Below are 16,093 nucleotides of genomic sequence, written 5' to 3' on the forward strand. Positions count from 1 at the left end.
AGAGGCAGCTGCCACCTGTGTGCCTTGTGCATCATTCTTTCCCCCTTTGTGCCCCTTTGTGCCTACTTCTGTCCCTTTTGTGCCTCCTTTTGTCTCCTTGTGCTTTCTGCAGTCCCTTGTGCCATGTCTGACCCCGTTTGTCCTGTCTCCCTTTGTGCCTCCTTCTTTCTCCATGTGCCACCTCTGCCTCCTTCTTTGCCCCTTTGTGCCTCCTTCTGTCCCCCTGTGTCTCCTTCTGTCCCTTTGCCTTTATTTGTCCCCTTGAGCTACCTCTGCCCGCTGTTCCTCCTTCAGTCCCACTCTGCCTCCTTCTGTCCTCCTGTGCCTCCTTCTGTCTCCCTTTGTGCCTCCTTCTGTCTCCATGTGCCTCTTCAGTCCCCATGTGCCACCTCTGTCCCCTGCGCCTTACTCTGTCCCCCTGTGCCTCCTTCTGCGCCACTTTGTGCCTTCTTTGTCTCCCTGTGGCTCTTTCTGTCCCCCTCTGCCTTCTGTCTCCCTGAGCCTCCTTACATCCCCCTATACCATCTTCTGTCCCCCTTTTGTGCCTCCTTCTGTCCCCCTTTGTGCATACTTCTGTCCCTCTTTGTGCCTCCTACTGTCTCCCTGTGCTTCCTTCTGCCCCCCTTCGTGCTTTTTTTGTCCCCCATTGTGCCTCCTTCGGTTCCCTGTGTGCCTCCTGTCCCTGTGTGCCTCCTTCAGTCCCCCTGTGCCTCCTCCTTTCCTCCTGTGCCTCATTTTGTCCCCATTTGTGCCTCAATCTGTCTCCATTGTGCCGCCTCCTGCCCCACTTTGTGCCTCCTTCTGTCCCCCTGCGGGTCTCTTTCAGTCCCTCATTGTTAGTGATGGGCGAACAGTGTTCGCCACTGTTCGGGTTCTGCAGAACATCACCCTGTTCGGGTGATGTTCGAGTTCGGCCGAACACCTGACGGTGCTCGGCCAAACCGTTCGGCCACATGGCCGAACTAAGAGCGCATGGCCGAACGTTCCCCGAACGTTCGGCTAGCGCTGTGATTGGCCGAACGGGTCACGTGGTTCGGGCCCGAACGCGCTCTGATTGGCCGAACGGTCACGTGGTTCGGGTAAATAAATACCCGAACCACGTCATATCTCCGCCATTTCTCTGTGGGTTTAGCTTTGGGTAGGCAGGCAGGGTAGTTCGCTCTCCAGCCACGCTAGCCAGGGTCCCCCCCAGTCATTGTGTGTCGCTGCTGGGAACAGTAGTACACCGCTCGCTCAGCCACACTATATAGCATTCTGTTTACTGCCACTCTGTGTACCTCGCTCAGCCACACTATATAGCATTCTGTTTACTGTTCTGTGTCTGCTGGGAATAGTAGTACACCGCTCGCTCAGCCACACTATATAGCATTCTGTTCACTGTTCTGTGTCTGCTGGGAATAGTGGTACACCGCTCGCTCAGCCACACTATATAGCATTCTGTTTACTGTTCTGTGTCTGCTGGGAATAGTGGTACACCGCTCGTTCAGCCACACTATATAGCATTCTGTTTACTGTTCTGTGTCTGCTGGGAATAGTGGTACACCGCTCGCTCACCCACACTATATAGCATTGTGTTTACTGTTCTGTGTCTGCTGGGAATAGTAGTACACCGCTCGCTCAGCCACACTATATAGCATTGTGTGTACTGCCACTCTGTGTACACGGCTCAGCCTGACTATATAGCATTGTGTGTACTGCCACTGTGCACCTCGCTCAGCCACGCTATATATAGCATTGTGTTTACTGCCACTCTGTGTACACCGCTCAGCCAGACTACATAGCATTGTGTGTACTGCCACTCTGTGTACACCGCTCAGCCAGACTCTATAGCATTGTGTGTACTGCCACTCTGTGTACACCGCTCAGCCAGACTATATAGCATTGTGTGTACTGCCACTCTGTGTACACCGCTCAGCCAGACTATATACCATTGTTTACTGACACTCTGTGTACACCGCTCAGCCAGACTATATACCATTGTTTACTGACACTCTGTGTACACCGCTCAGCCAGACTATATACCATTGTTTACTGACACTCTGTGTACACCGCTCAGCCAGACTATATACCATTGTTTACTGACACTCGGTGTACACCGCTCAGCCAGACTATATACCATTGTTTACTGACACTCTGTGTACACCGCTCAGCCAGACTATATACCATTGTTTACTGACACTCTGTGTACACCGCTCAGCCAGACTATATACCATTGTTTACTGACACTCTGTGTACACCGCTCAGCCAGACTATATACCATTGTTTACTGCCACTCTGTGTACATGGCTCAGCCAGACTATATAGCATTGTGTGTACTGCCACTCTGTGTACACCGCTCAGCCAGACTATATAGCATTGTTCACTGCCACTCTGTGTACACGGCTCAGCCAGACTATATAGCATTGCGTACTCTGCCAGTCAGTGTGTATATTGCTGGGATCAGTAATACTCCACTCACCGTCAACCACTATATGAGCTCACCATGAGTTCCTCAGAGACCTCCGCTGTGAGCAGCACTCCCAACAACAGCAACAGCCAACGCCCCACGCAAGCTATAACATCCACCCCAGCAGCCAGTGGTCAGCAGCAGCCCTCCCCGGAGGAGAACGTTGTGTCCATCGGTCCGGCGCCAGAGCGATTAATGAGGGCTGCCATTGAGGGGATGATGGGGCCTGATGTGGAGGAGGAGGTCGGGCTCAGGCCAGCATCCCAAGTTAATGTTGAGGACGATGAGGGGTCTGTGACTGTGTCTGGGGATGTTGGGGTGGCAGAGGTGGTGGGTGGGTCAGACTCAGGAGAAGAGTTGTATGATGAGGATGATGATCGGGACCATCTGTATGTGCCTCAGAGTCCGACCCCGGAAAACATGTTGTATCGTGTGTTTAGGTACTAAAATCTGCGTTCCCAGTAGTGTTGGGCGAACAGTGTTCGCCACTGTTCGGGTGCTGCAGAACATCACCCCGTTCGGGGTGACTATATAGCAGACTATATAGCATTGTGTTTACTGCCACTCTGTGTACACGGCTCAGCCACACTATATAGCATTGTGTTTACTGCCACTCTTTGTCTGCTGGGAACAGTAGTACACCGCTCACCCGCCACTGTATAGCATTGTGCTCTGTGTCGCTGCTGGCAATAGTGGTACACCGCTCACCCACCACTGTATAGCATTTCTGTACTGCCACTGTACTGCTGCCAGTCAGCGTGTACTGTAAGGATAAGTGAAATGAGGAAGAAATCCGGTGAAAGAGGGAGGGGCAAGGGAAGAGGTGTTTCCCCTGACGGTTGTGCTGGGGAGCTGTACTCCACGGCGGCGGCCCCCCACAATGACATATGACGAGTTTGAGGAGATGGAAGAGGAGGGTATGGACAATGTGGACATAGACCCAGATTTTGTTTGTGAACGAGAACATCGCCGTCGTAGCAGCAGCACAGATGAGTCTGTTGAAGAACCCACTGCTGCACGAGTTCGCCTTGTGCCACAAGGTAGGCGGCGCGCAATTTCAGGCACCACAAGCGTGGAAGTTCAAGTGAGAGGCAAAAGAGGCGCAAACAGAAATCGCCAGCAAGGCAGGTGCTCCAAATTCTGGGCTTTCTTTAAAGACTGCACTGAGGATGTTACCATGGCGATTTGCAAGGTGTGCAAGACCCGCCTGAGCAGGGGGAAAAGTATTAACAACCTCTCCACCACCAGCATGAGCCGCCACATGCTATCCAAACATCCCACTCTGTGGGCAAACGCGGCAGGACAGGGTACCACCAGCAACACTGCCTCCCTTGGGTTCACCAGACTCACCACCAGACCCGCCTCAGCAGCAGCAGTAGCCCAGCCATTGCGTGGTTCAAAACATTCCAAAAAATCAGATGACGCTGACACTGTCACTTTCCGGAGTAGTGCTCTTGAGGTCTCCCAGTGTTCATCAAACACAACAACCAACAGCCCTTCGTTGTGCAGCCCTACGGTTCAGTTGTCTGTCTCGGAGATGTTTGAGCGCAAGAGGAAATTGCCAGCAAATGACCCCCGGGCCGTGGCAGTAAGAGCCAGCATAGCCAAGCTTCTGGCCTGCGAAATGCTGCCATATCGAGTGGTGGAGACAAACAGCTTCAAGGGCATGATGTCAGTGGCCATCCCACGTTACGTGGTTCCCAGCCGCTACCACTTTGCGCGCTCTGCAGTGCCTGAGTTGCATGAGCACGTGGTCAGCAAAATAACCCGAAGCTTGAAGAATGCCGTTGCCTGCAAGGTTCACGTATCCGCCTCTCCACAGAAAATGCAGACCGTCTGACTCAAATTAAAATGAATCAATCCTGGATTGGAAATGACTACGCAACACTCCAGGACCCCAACCAAGTAACATGACCAATGAACATCTGGGATGGTTTAGCGTTTCCGGTCCCTGTTTATTGAACCTCTCATCTGTATTACATTTATGACTGCATGGCGGCAAAAAGCATTGCTGCTATATCCGCACGCTTTTTGTCCTCATGCAAGGCCTGGGTTGTTGTGTCTCAAAAAGCATGGCCTTCTCCTCCTGCGCCTGCTCCTGTTCCATCACGTGTGCTGCTGCTGCTGGGTTAGCGTTTCCGGTCCCTGTTTATGGAACCTCTCATCTGTATTACATTTATGACTGCATGGCGGCAAAAAGCATTGCTATATCCGCACGCTTTTTGTCCTCATGCAAGGCCTGGGTTGCGTCTCAAAAAGCGTGGCCTTCTCCTCCTGCGCCTCCTCCTGTTCCATCACGTGTGCTCTGTGCTGCTGCTGCTGCTGGGTTAGCGTTACCGGTCCCTGTTTATTGAACCTCTCATCTGTATTACATTTATGACTGCATGGCGGCAAAAAGCATTGCTATATCCGCACGCTTCTTGTCCTCATGCAAGGCCTGGGTTGTTGTGTCTCAAAGCGTAGCCTTCTCCTCCTGCGCCTCCTCCTGTTCCATCATGTGTGCTCTGTGCTGCTGCTGCTGCTGCTGGGTTAGCGTTACCGGTCCATGTTTATTGAACATCTTATCTTTATTACATTTATGACTGCATGGAGGTAAAAAGCATGCTATCTGCACGCTTCTTGTCCTCATGCCAGGCCTGGGTTGTTGTGTCTCAAAGCGTGGCCTTCTCCTCCTGCGCCTCCTCCTGTTCCGTCACGTGTGCTCTGTGCTGCTGCTGCTGCTGGGTTAGCGTTACCGGTCCCTGTTTATTGAGCCTCTTCTCTTTATTACATTTATGACTGCATGGCGGCAAAAAGCATTGCTGCTATATCCGCACGCTTCTTGTCCTCATGCAAGGCCTGGGTTGTTGTGTCTCAAAAAGCGTGGCCTTCTCCTCCTGCGCCTCCTCCTGTTCCATCACGTGTGCTGCTGCTGCTGCTGGGTTAGCGTTACCGGTCCCTGTTTATTGAACCTCTTATCTTTATTACATTTATGACTGCATGGCGGTAAAAAGCATGCTATCCGCACGCTTCTTGTCCTCATGCAAGGCCTGGGTTGTTGTGTCTCAAAAAGCGTGGCCTTCTCCTCCTGCGCCTCCTCCTGTTCCATCACGTGTGCTGCTGCTGCTGCTGGGTTAGCGTTACCGGTCCCTGTTTATGGAACCTCTTCTCTTTATTACATTTATGACTGCCTGGCGGTAAAAACCATGTTACCTGTGCAAAGAAACATGACATTTTCAGCATTTAAAAGACAATTTTTCCTTTGAAACTTTACAATCAATTTTCTCAAAAACTATAAGCTCTTTTTGCTAAATTTTTTTCCCTCTTGTACCCACTCCCAAGGTGCACATACCCTGTAAATTTGGGGTATGTAGCATGTAAGGAGGCTTTACAAAGCACAAAAGTTCGGGTCCCCATTGACTTCCATTATGTTCGGAGTTCGGGTCGAACACCCGAACATCGCGGCCATGTTCGGCCTGTTCGGCCCGAACCCGAACATCTAGATGTTCGCCCAACACTACTCATTGTGTCCCCCTGTGGGCCTCTTTCAGTCCCTCCTTCTGTCCTCTTGTACCTCCTTCTGGCCCTCATGCCTTCTCCTGTCCCCCTGTACCTCCCGCTGCCCCTCTGTGTACCTCTTTCCTTTTGTCCTCCTTTGTGTCTCATTCTGCCCCCCCATTGTGCCTCATTACGTCCCCCTGTGTGCCTCCTTCTGTCCTCCTTTAACTTCTTCTGACCCTTGTGTCTACTTCTGTCCCCATGTGACTCCCTTTCTTACATGTATTTTCTGGTGAAACGCTGCCACAAGAAGTGTAATTTCTGAGGAAACGCTGCCGTATTACAATTATTTTCTTGTGAAACTTTGCCGCATTAGTTATTTCCTGGTGAAACGCTGTCGCATTACGATTATTTTCATGGGGAAGAGGGGGCGCTATGTGAGGTGGGGTGGGGTGGGGCCACAGGTTTTCTCGCCTGGAGTGACAAAATGGCTAGAGGCACCCCTGGGTTCCAGGCCTAAGAGATAACCAATGAGATGCAAATCCTTTTGAGTTTATGCCAGTTTTATGTAAATTTTATGCAAATTTACAGCATTTATGACCTGTTATTCCAGCCAGGGTGTAATTTCAACTACTCTCGCCGCACGGTCCCACCGCTCTCGCGGTTCCATATACTCCAACGTCGCTCCGCTGTGGTCCGTGCTCTATTCAGTGATCACAGTTCAGTTTTTCCGAAAAAAAAGGTCTCGGATCCCTAAGTGGTTAGAGAAGTCCAGTCCTCAAAGGGTTAATAATGAAACAATTACATACTGTATAATAACTTATTTTTTCAGGCCCAGTTCTTAGTTGCACAAAGGTGGCCGTTAACAATACAGTCCTGCAGCCAACTAATAGTTTCTTATTGCCATGGTAATCGATTAGAAATAATCGGTTGTGCCCATTAAAGGCCAAGGTCACGCTAACCAATCTGATCAGATCAATGGATTCTATCTGAAGAATGGATCGATTCTATTAATCTGATCAAATTGATTAGCGAGAATTTGGGCGCTAATGGGCATGACCGATCACTTCCGATTACCGGTAACAATCGATTGGTCATAGGATTGTATCATTAATGGCCACTTAAACGTGCATCAATTCCAAACTTTGATCATTTCACTCACCATCTCGAGTAGAAATGGTCAGTGAGATGGTAATCATTTTGTCTTGCATGCAAATTTCATGCAAACTGCCTGCTGTTTAGAACTGAGACAATCAAATGTACTTAAGATGTTTTGATTGGTCAAAGTCCAAGTACACATAGTTTGCATTAAATTCGCATGCAAGGTGGAAATATCTATTTCACTGACCAGCTCTTATCAGAAATCAGATTGGAATCTTGATGTTACTTGTCCTGTGATGGATTCATCTGAGAAGACGGTCTGGCAGGAAGTAATGAGCGATTAGACAATACTGATGATCATTATTCCCAAGTCAGATGGGGGGGGGGGGGCAATCTCAGTGATTATTTAGATTAAGGATTTGAACAATTACCACAGCGCTGGTTATCAGGGTCTACACAAGCATAAGCACATTATAAGCACATAAGCACATTCCAATAAGGGCCGGTTCTAGACTTTTTGCCGCCTGAGGCAAACTTTTGGGCGGGTGTGCCCGTGTGTGTGCGGCGGGTGCGCGTGTGCGCATGCACAGTGACATTTGGTGGTGGCGGTGTTAAGAAACAGACCTAGAGCCCGTTTTTAAATGGGCTAAAGTCGCTAGTCCTTTATAAAAGGATAGTGAGAGCTAAGTGTGAGCCCAGTCTCAGAAATAGGCAGCATTGCTTTATCCACACAAAATGTATTTGCTGCTAAAAATGTATTCAAAAAGTAAACTGGACCTCCTATTCAATGGAAGAAAGGAAGAAGTATTGTACCTAAATGAAATGCTCCCTGTCCTCAGGGCCGGCTCTAGGCAGAGGCAAGAGGGGGCAGCCAGCGCCCCCTCAAATAAATGTCTTGCTAACTATGCTCATCTTCTGGGGCAAACTCTGCTCATCTTCTGCCGCTGCACTGCCGGTTTCTGGGAAGTTGGAACGCAGATGCATGCAGAGACGTCAGCTGACTCACTGAGCAGTCACATGACCACTAGCCGGCTTCCTTCCTCTATGCGCAATGACGCGCGGTGCACCTACACTTGTCCCACACAGACGGAGAGAGAGAGAGAAGGGCAATCAGCACTGTGCTGCGGCTTCCGATTTGTGCTCAGTCACACCACATGGGCGCCACCGCCTATGCCCTCTAGTCTGCTAGACTGCCACCACTCTGTTTGCTGCCTGGTAGACAGACCAGTCCAGTAGTCTGTTTGTTCCCCCGCCGGGCTGCCGCTGGAATGATTTAAAGTGGACCTGCTGTATGTCCTTACCTGAACTTGGCTGTCCTGAACTCAGAACTTCCTCTCTGCTCTAAAAAATACACAGCAAACAGCATAATAACCTTTAAAGAAAAACATTTCTTTGTTGCAGCTGATACAAATCTAATCTGAGTGTAGTGCAGTGTCTTTCATGGAAGCAGATATAATGTTAACATCCTGTGCTTTCAAATGAGCTTATCTCTCCTGGCACTTGCAGGCAGGTGACACGGGAGAGATCAAATTACAACTTGTGATTAGACACAGATGAGGGGGAATTAGACAGGCTGACGCAGGGCCGGATTTGTACTCTTTACCACCCAAGGCCACTATCACCAGCCGCCCCCCTTCGGTATAGGTAGCGAGATGACCCCTCCCCCCTTTCCTCCAGTTTGGATAACCAGATGAGTCCCTTAATCCCTCCTTTTCCCACCCCCTTCAGTATAGGTAGCCAGCTCACCTTAGCACTGCAGCAGCCATCAGTGTAACTCATTTCTCCGCTCGACTCGTCTCCAGTGCAGAAGCTTCCTCTTCCTTTCAGTCTCCAATGCTGCCCAAATCCATAGCCGCTGGCCACAACGCAAACGTGCCCAGAGAGCAGGGCGGCCGCTGCACATGCAGCTAGCAGCAGAGTACTGCGATCAGGCACTTGCCTGATCTCCCTGCATTGCAGCATTTGCAAGCTTGCACCAGTTTAGCCTGCAGCTTTGGTGCCCTTGCTCATGTGGTGCCCTAGGCCATGGCCTAGGTGGACTTGCCCTAAATCTGGCCCTGAGGCTGAGGCTAAACTCTCTAAATAAACACAGGGTGCATTTCTTGACAGACACTACTCCTTAGTAAATACAGTGTAACCTCATTTCCTCTTCTTGTTCCTTTAGCCTTTAACCTTGCAAGGGCAGAGTTCTCTCACTCTTTTGTGTCTTACAAATTGCTATACATTTTGTTCATTATGTTATTTTTGTCACTATAATAACTATGTCTACCAATTCTGTATCATGTGACGACAGCCTCTATATATTGTGTATCCCTGTGTCTGTATTCTCATGTTCCCATGAATATTTTGGCGCTTTATAAATCAATAATAATTATATGAATGCAAGCACATCTACTTTTATGCAAACACAACATGTCCAAATCTAATAGTGGGAAAAGGGCCTATGACTCCATAACATTTTGTGGGAGGATTGAGGGAGGTCTCTGTAGGCCTTGTGTTGGTAAGTAGAGAACGGTCAGCCATGTTTTGGTGGGGTAGTGGCTGCCATACTTACATAAAGTTACAGAAAGCTCCTGGTGGGTAAAAGGGCCAGTACTGAACATCATTCTCTTACTACACATAAGTTTGTAAACCATCAATATTTTGACAGCTCATGATTTCATTAGTGTGCTACCGAATATGTGCTCGGTGCAGTGCTGCTCTTTTTCTTATACTTTATTAATCATTTGAATCCATCCAGTTTACCAATTTTAGTAATTCAGTATGTACACTATTGGATGCAGATTTTATTTTACAGCGATTAGTGCAATGTATTGGATGAGGCTTACATTTTATGTGTGCAGTGGTACCTTTTCTTACTTTATTTTAAATTATACAGTATATTACTAGTGATGGCCCGAACATCAAATTTTCGGTTTGCGAACTTCAAACGCGAATTTCCACAAAAGTTCGCGAACAGGCGAATCTGACGAACCACCATAGAAAACAATGTGCAGGCGAATTTTAAAACCTATAGGGACCGTTTCTGGCCACAAAAGTGATGGAGAAGTTGTTTCAAGGGGCCTAACACCTGGACCGTGGCCTGCTGGAGGGGGATCCATGGCATGTCGTGTCGTGTTTTAATCTCTAAAGGGCAGAAATCACAGTACATTCATACATTTGTGGAATAAAGTGCTATAAAATGTCCAGCATTAGGGTTAAACGCACCACAAACAACTGCAAAGTGAGCAAATCATTGTTTTGACTAGTTGACACCTCCAGGACATAAAGGATAGTCCTCTCGGCGACAATCTTTGTGTAGTGGTGTGTAGTGGCCGCCGTGCTTGTGCACATGTTCGCGGGAGTGCAGGTGATCGCTGTTTTCCAGCCTCTATGTTTAGGGTGAGGCAGTTCATTGACAGTTAAGTGACCAAAAAAAACCCACTGATTCTGCACTGAGGCCTAATGCAGAGGCAGTACTAGATGCCAGTAGTGATGGTGAAGGATTATTAGGTTATGGTCGGGGCACTACTAGGACCAGCAGACCTGCTGCAATACAATAGCAAGCAAAACAATGTACCAGCCCTAAGAATGACTTAGCAATTTGGCTGTTCAGTACAATATGGTAGCAGCAATAATCTGCACTAAGGACACAGAACACAGGCCTATCTAACGCTCACCCTGTCAGCAGCTTGCTCTCCCTGATCTGCCTTGCACAGAAGCCAAACACAGGCTGCAAAATGGCTGGTGTGCTGGCTTTCTGATAGGTGGGAGGTAGCCAGGTGGAAGGGATAGCTGATTGGCTGCCATGTGTCTGCTGACTCTGGGGTGAGGGGTCAAAGTTTGGCTCGATTATAATGTATAGGGGGTAAATCGAACACCCCATGTTTTCACCTGAGGGGGGCGAACACGTGCACCCCTTGTTCGCCGCAAACTATTCGCCGGGTGAACAGTTCGGGCTATCTCTAATTTTCTCCTTATTTTTTTATTGGACATTGATTTGCTTATAAACCCCCACCCCTCAAATCACGGCTGGCAACACAATTTGAAATGAAAATTATTCACAGCCAGCTGTGACAGATGATCCAATCCACAGTCATGCCCATGCACACATGGGATCCCCAATTGCACATCATTTCTGGAACCGGCAGAAACAATGCCCCTGCATACCTTCAATGCGATCGCTCCTGGATTGCTCTAAAAATGCCGCTTGCAGTGCTTGTGCGATCAATGCTGCCGTGAAACCAAACTCATAGGGTCCCCACTTTTAGAGTGCTTTGCAGATCGCTGGTCACTTATAACAGGTTGTACAAATCTGACAGATCTTACTAGTCCATCTCCTCATGAGTGATTCTCAGACTTTTTATTTCAAACACACTTAATGAACAGCAGTTGCTCAGTCCAACTGCCAAAATAGTGTGCAAGCAAGTAGGGAGGCTCACCACCATCTTTGTATAAATCCTTTCCAGGGTGTGCACGATGAGGAGATGGACTAGCCCAGAACCTGTCAGATTTTTCAGATTTCTACTGCCTACTGTAAGCAACAGCAACATAGGAAAAAAGTAATTTATAGTGCATATTATTCTGGGAGAAATGTACTCAAAAGTATTGGTTCACAAGTATTTTAAATATTCATTTATTTCTGCAAGAGTGGTCCTTTACCATTAGGCTTTTAAGGCTAGGTCCACATTACGTATTGCATCGTGTTCCGTATAAAATCAGGAACACAACGGAATAGGACATTTTTGCCATGCGTTATCCGCATGTTGGGTCGCATACAATGAAGCATACAGTCAATTAAAAAGTATGCTTCACTGTTACTGTTAACACGCACATTGTGCATGCAGTGCGTTGGGATGCCACACATCGCATAGGTTGCGGAATGCAGTGCGTCAAGCTTCACTGTTACAATGCGACCGTTACGCTGCACGACAACACACCACTATGAATGTAGCCCAAGTTTTGTCTTATTGACCTACTTAGGACATCAGAATGAAAATTAAATGACGTCCACAAACTACTCTAGGCAAAATGCCTGAACACGATTCATAATGGTAGCCAAATGTACACAATCAGCAGGAGAAAAGTGCCCTCTGCGCTGAGACTTGTTTTTGTTTGTATTTCATGGCTGAGAACAAGAATGAAGACCCCTGTCTCGTGAGATTTACAGATTAATGAGGCTATTGGGTGGTTTACAAGAGTGTATGGGTAAGTGTAGAAGGAGAAGTTAAGCTGTCTCTTCTTGGAAGATGTCATAAATACTTTGTTTATGGGGCATGATGAGGTGGAAAAGTCTAGACTGCTGCTGGCACTGCAGCAATTGTCTCTTCTGGTGCATCCCATTGCTTACTACGCTGTGACTGATCTGTAGCCCTTTCTGTGTGAGTCAGCAGACAGCGTGAAGCGCAACATGATTCTTTTCAGCTCTGTAATCAATGTGACTCACGCAAATCTCTATCCACCAATGACAAGGATGACTCAGAAAACAGAACAATGCACACATACTGTAGTAAGTCATTAATGTGGCTCGGAGCCGAGGAGAATAGTGGTCTACAGACTAAAACGAATAAGGCAATCGACAACAATTTGGAAGTATTATGCTACTGGTGTATTGTTGACTGGCTTACTCATATTACTGTATATTCTGGCATAATAAGACTACTTTTTAGTAGTAATTTATAGTATATTTTACTCTGGGACAAATACAGTATATATCTTAAATGTATTTGCAGACACATATTTTACATTTTTTTATACTGGCCCTTAGTTAGGGCTGTGAATATGTGAGTTGGAAGTGAGAATGTGGTTAAAGGCATACACTAGAGGGATCAATATTGGCATGGGGGGCTGCTGTGACGCAATATTCACTCCATAAGATAATAATAATAATGGCAGTATTTGTATAGCGCATTTCTCCTGTCGGACTCAAAGCTCTTGCGAGGCAGCCACTAGAGCGCACTCAGTAGGCAGTAGCAGTGTTAAGGAGACTTCCCCAAGAAACTCCTTACTGAATAGAGAGGAGGGAAACCGAGAGCCCAATATAGTGCAGTAAGTACTGCAAAAATGGATATATGTAAAGAGTACAATATATATACTCACAAGACAGGGTTACCTCCAGGCAACCACTGTATAGGCAGGTGAGGAGATTATCCTGTCCCCACTCAGGAATAAGAAGTCGCTCTCTGTAGACAGGAAAAAAGGGGTATCCCCCTCCACCAAGGGTGGACAATTAATATTATGTAGAAAGAGCAGAGGCGCCAGCAGGATAAAATCAGGTAGTAAACCGTTTAAAAGTTCTTTGGAGGCAGCGGTGGACTTACCTTCTGTAAGCAGACACTATAAACTGTCAGTTCAAATCTAAATAAATTTTATTGGCATACTCCAAGGGGGTCGCAATGCGTTTCACAGGTGTAAACCTGCTTCCTCAGGCAATATAACAGGGGTGGGTGGGGGGGATGCATCTTATGGAGAGAAAAGTACAACAATTTTAAAATGGTTAATGCTGTGTTTTAATAATTCATGTAATAATAAATGCTAAAAACTTGTAATTAATATTGTAAAGATTGTCTATTTCAGACAAGTATATGTTCTGTCATTATCCCCATTATCCCCAGTACCAATATAATGTATGTATACTTAATTGCTAACCTTCAATATTACTGTGCCAATATGCAAATTCCACAGCTTTGTAAAGCCGATCCACCATATCATTTATATAAATATCCCACAAACTCCTAATTAAAGCAGTCCTGGAGTGTAAAAAAAACAAAACAAGTAACATACTTACCTCAGTAATGGAAAGCCAATGGGATGTCCAAAGGCTACCAGGACTCCTCTCCAGCCCAGCCCACTACTGTACCGCTGGATCTCTCTTTATTCTCTGGCCAGGAGCATGGCTGTGAACAACAGTATCCACACTGGGCATGTGCGAGTAAGGTCCATGCATGCGCAGTAAAAGGAAGGGCTTATGCACAGGTTTTTTTGCTCTGTGCCTGAGTGCTTCCCTCTAGTGGGCATGCATGGACCATACTTGTGCATGTGCAAATGTGCTCATTCACAGCCGTGATCTTAGTAAAAAAGAAACCTAATCGGCCCTTTGGGAACTTCCCCTGGATTCCAGTCCCTGCTTCCTGCAGTAGTTCTAGTGGATTTAACATGAAGTCTGGATCACATAGCAGTAATAAAAGTGTGATAGGGTTTTCTTACTTATGAGAAATAAATTAATAAATAGGAGGTTATGTTTGTTGCTGTCTGCTGCTGTAGAAAAGATGTATCCACTGACTATTATATAATGCAGTGGGGATGGTTACCATAGATGGAGGCACAGACAGCAGGAGGTTCCTATATGGGATTCTAACCCTGCTCATTAATGTTTACAGTTTGAGTTCAGACATCTGCTGCTGCACTGGTGCTGAAAGAAGGTAGTGTCTCCATAGTTTATGTAAAAGTAAATGCAAAGAGAACAGATTGTTGGCACTGCAGTAACAGAGCGGAATAGTTGTGGTGGTGAGCAGAAATGAAACTCTGGTTCCTAAGCGCTCCGCTACCTGGTTTGTCAGCAGGGAAGTCAGCATGCTCTGACTGTATAAGCTGTCTGTAGTATATCAAAGAGTGGAGGGAGAAATCGGCATTGCTGATAGCTGCTTTATTCAAGTAGTGTATCACAACAATTCATATTGTGCATGGCAAAAAGTCACATACTGGTGTGCGGAAACAAGCTGGTGTACACCTGATGGCCGTTTCGGTAATGACACCCTTCTATGGAGGCTCCGTAGAAGCACGTCATGCGCAAAACGGCCATCAGGTGTTAGTGCCCAGCACCCACCGCTACACCAGCTTGTTTCTGCACACCAGTATGTGACTTTTTGCTATGCATAATATGAAATGTTGTGATGCATATACACCAGGGGCGTCGCTAGGGCCTTTGATCCGGGGCACCAGCCGGGAACCTGTTGCCATGGTGCCCCAGATCTATTGACTGGAGGTAGGGGGCACTGGGTGGAGCGGCAGGGGGGGGGGGGGGGGGGAGCGGGCAGTTAAAAACTCACCTGTCTTCAGATCGCCGCAGGCACAGCTTCTGTGAGCTTCCGGCTTCCTCCCCGCAGCGCCCATCGTCTTGATGACATCACAGGGGGCGCTGTTACCAATGTGACGGACGCCACGGGGAGGAAGTCGGAAGCACATGAAAGCTGTGCCTGTGGCGATCTGAAGACAGGTGAGTTTTTAACTGCCCCCTCCCCTCTTACACTAGGGGAAGCTGCCTATCTAATCTGGGCTGGGGGAACCTACCTATCTAATCTACGCTGGGGGAACCTGCCTATCTAATCTATACTGGGGGAACCTACCTATCTAACCTATACTGAGGGAACCTATCTAATCTATAGTGGGGGACGCTGCCTATCTAACCTATACAGAGGGAACCTACCTATCTAACCTATACCGAGGGAACCTACCTATCTAATCTATACTGAGGGAACCTACCTATCTAACCTATACTGAGGGAACCTATCTAATCTATAGTGGGGGACGCTGCCTATCTAACCTATACAGAGGGAACCTACCTATCTAACCTATACCGAGGGAACCTACCTATCTAATTTATACTGGGGGCGCTGCCTCTCTAACCTATACTGAAGGAACCTACCTATCTAATCTATACTGGGGGACGCTGCCTATCTAACCTATACTGAGGGAACCTACCTATCTAATCTATACTGGGGGAACCTACCTAACTAATCTATACTGGGGGAACTTACCTAACTAATCTATACTGGGGGAACCTACCTATCTAACCTATACTGAGGGAACCTACCTATCTAATCTATACTGGGGGAAGCTACCCATATAACCTATACTGGAGGAACCTACCTATCTAATCTACACTGGGGGAAGCTACCTATATAACCTATACTGGGGGAACCTACCTATCTAACCTACGCTGGGGGAACCTACCTACCTAACCTACGCTGGGGGAACCTACCTATCTAACCTACGCTGGGGGAACCTACCTATCTAACCTACACTGGGGGAACCTACCTATCTAACCTACTCTGGGGGAACCTACCTATCTAGTCTACGCTGGGTGAACCT

The 16,093-nt window shown here is 47.5% G+C and overlaps 1 protein-coding gene across 1 annotated transcript in view; it reads right to left on the minus strand.

Annotated features, from left to right (window-relative positions):
- The window catches only part of LOC137532969 (speedy protein 1-A-like), a 65,825-nt gene extending 50,710 nt beyond the window's left edge, over positions 1-15,115 (minus strand). Inside the window, exons 1-2 of the mRNA XM_068254082.1 lie at positions 15,052-15,115; positions 8,326-8,365 (exon numbers count right to left, since the gene is read on the minus strand). Coding sequence (XP_068110183.1) covers positions 8,326-8,365; positions 15,052-15,115 — 104 coding nt within the window. The remainder of the gene's footprint in view (positions 1-8,325; positions 8,366-15,051) is intronic.
- Positions 15,116-16,093: the final 978 nt, after the last annotated feature.

The sequence above is a fragment of the Hyperolius riggenbachi genome, chromosome 1 (genome assembly GCF_040937935.1).
Source record: "Hyperolius riggenbachi isolate aHypRig1 chromosome 1, aHypRig1.pri, whole genome shotgun sequence".
In the NCBI taxonomy this organism is placed as follows: Eukaryota; Metazoa; Chordata; class Amphibia; order Anura; family Hyperoliidae; genus Hyperolius; species Hyperolius riggenbachi.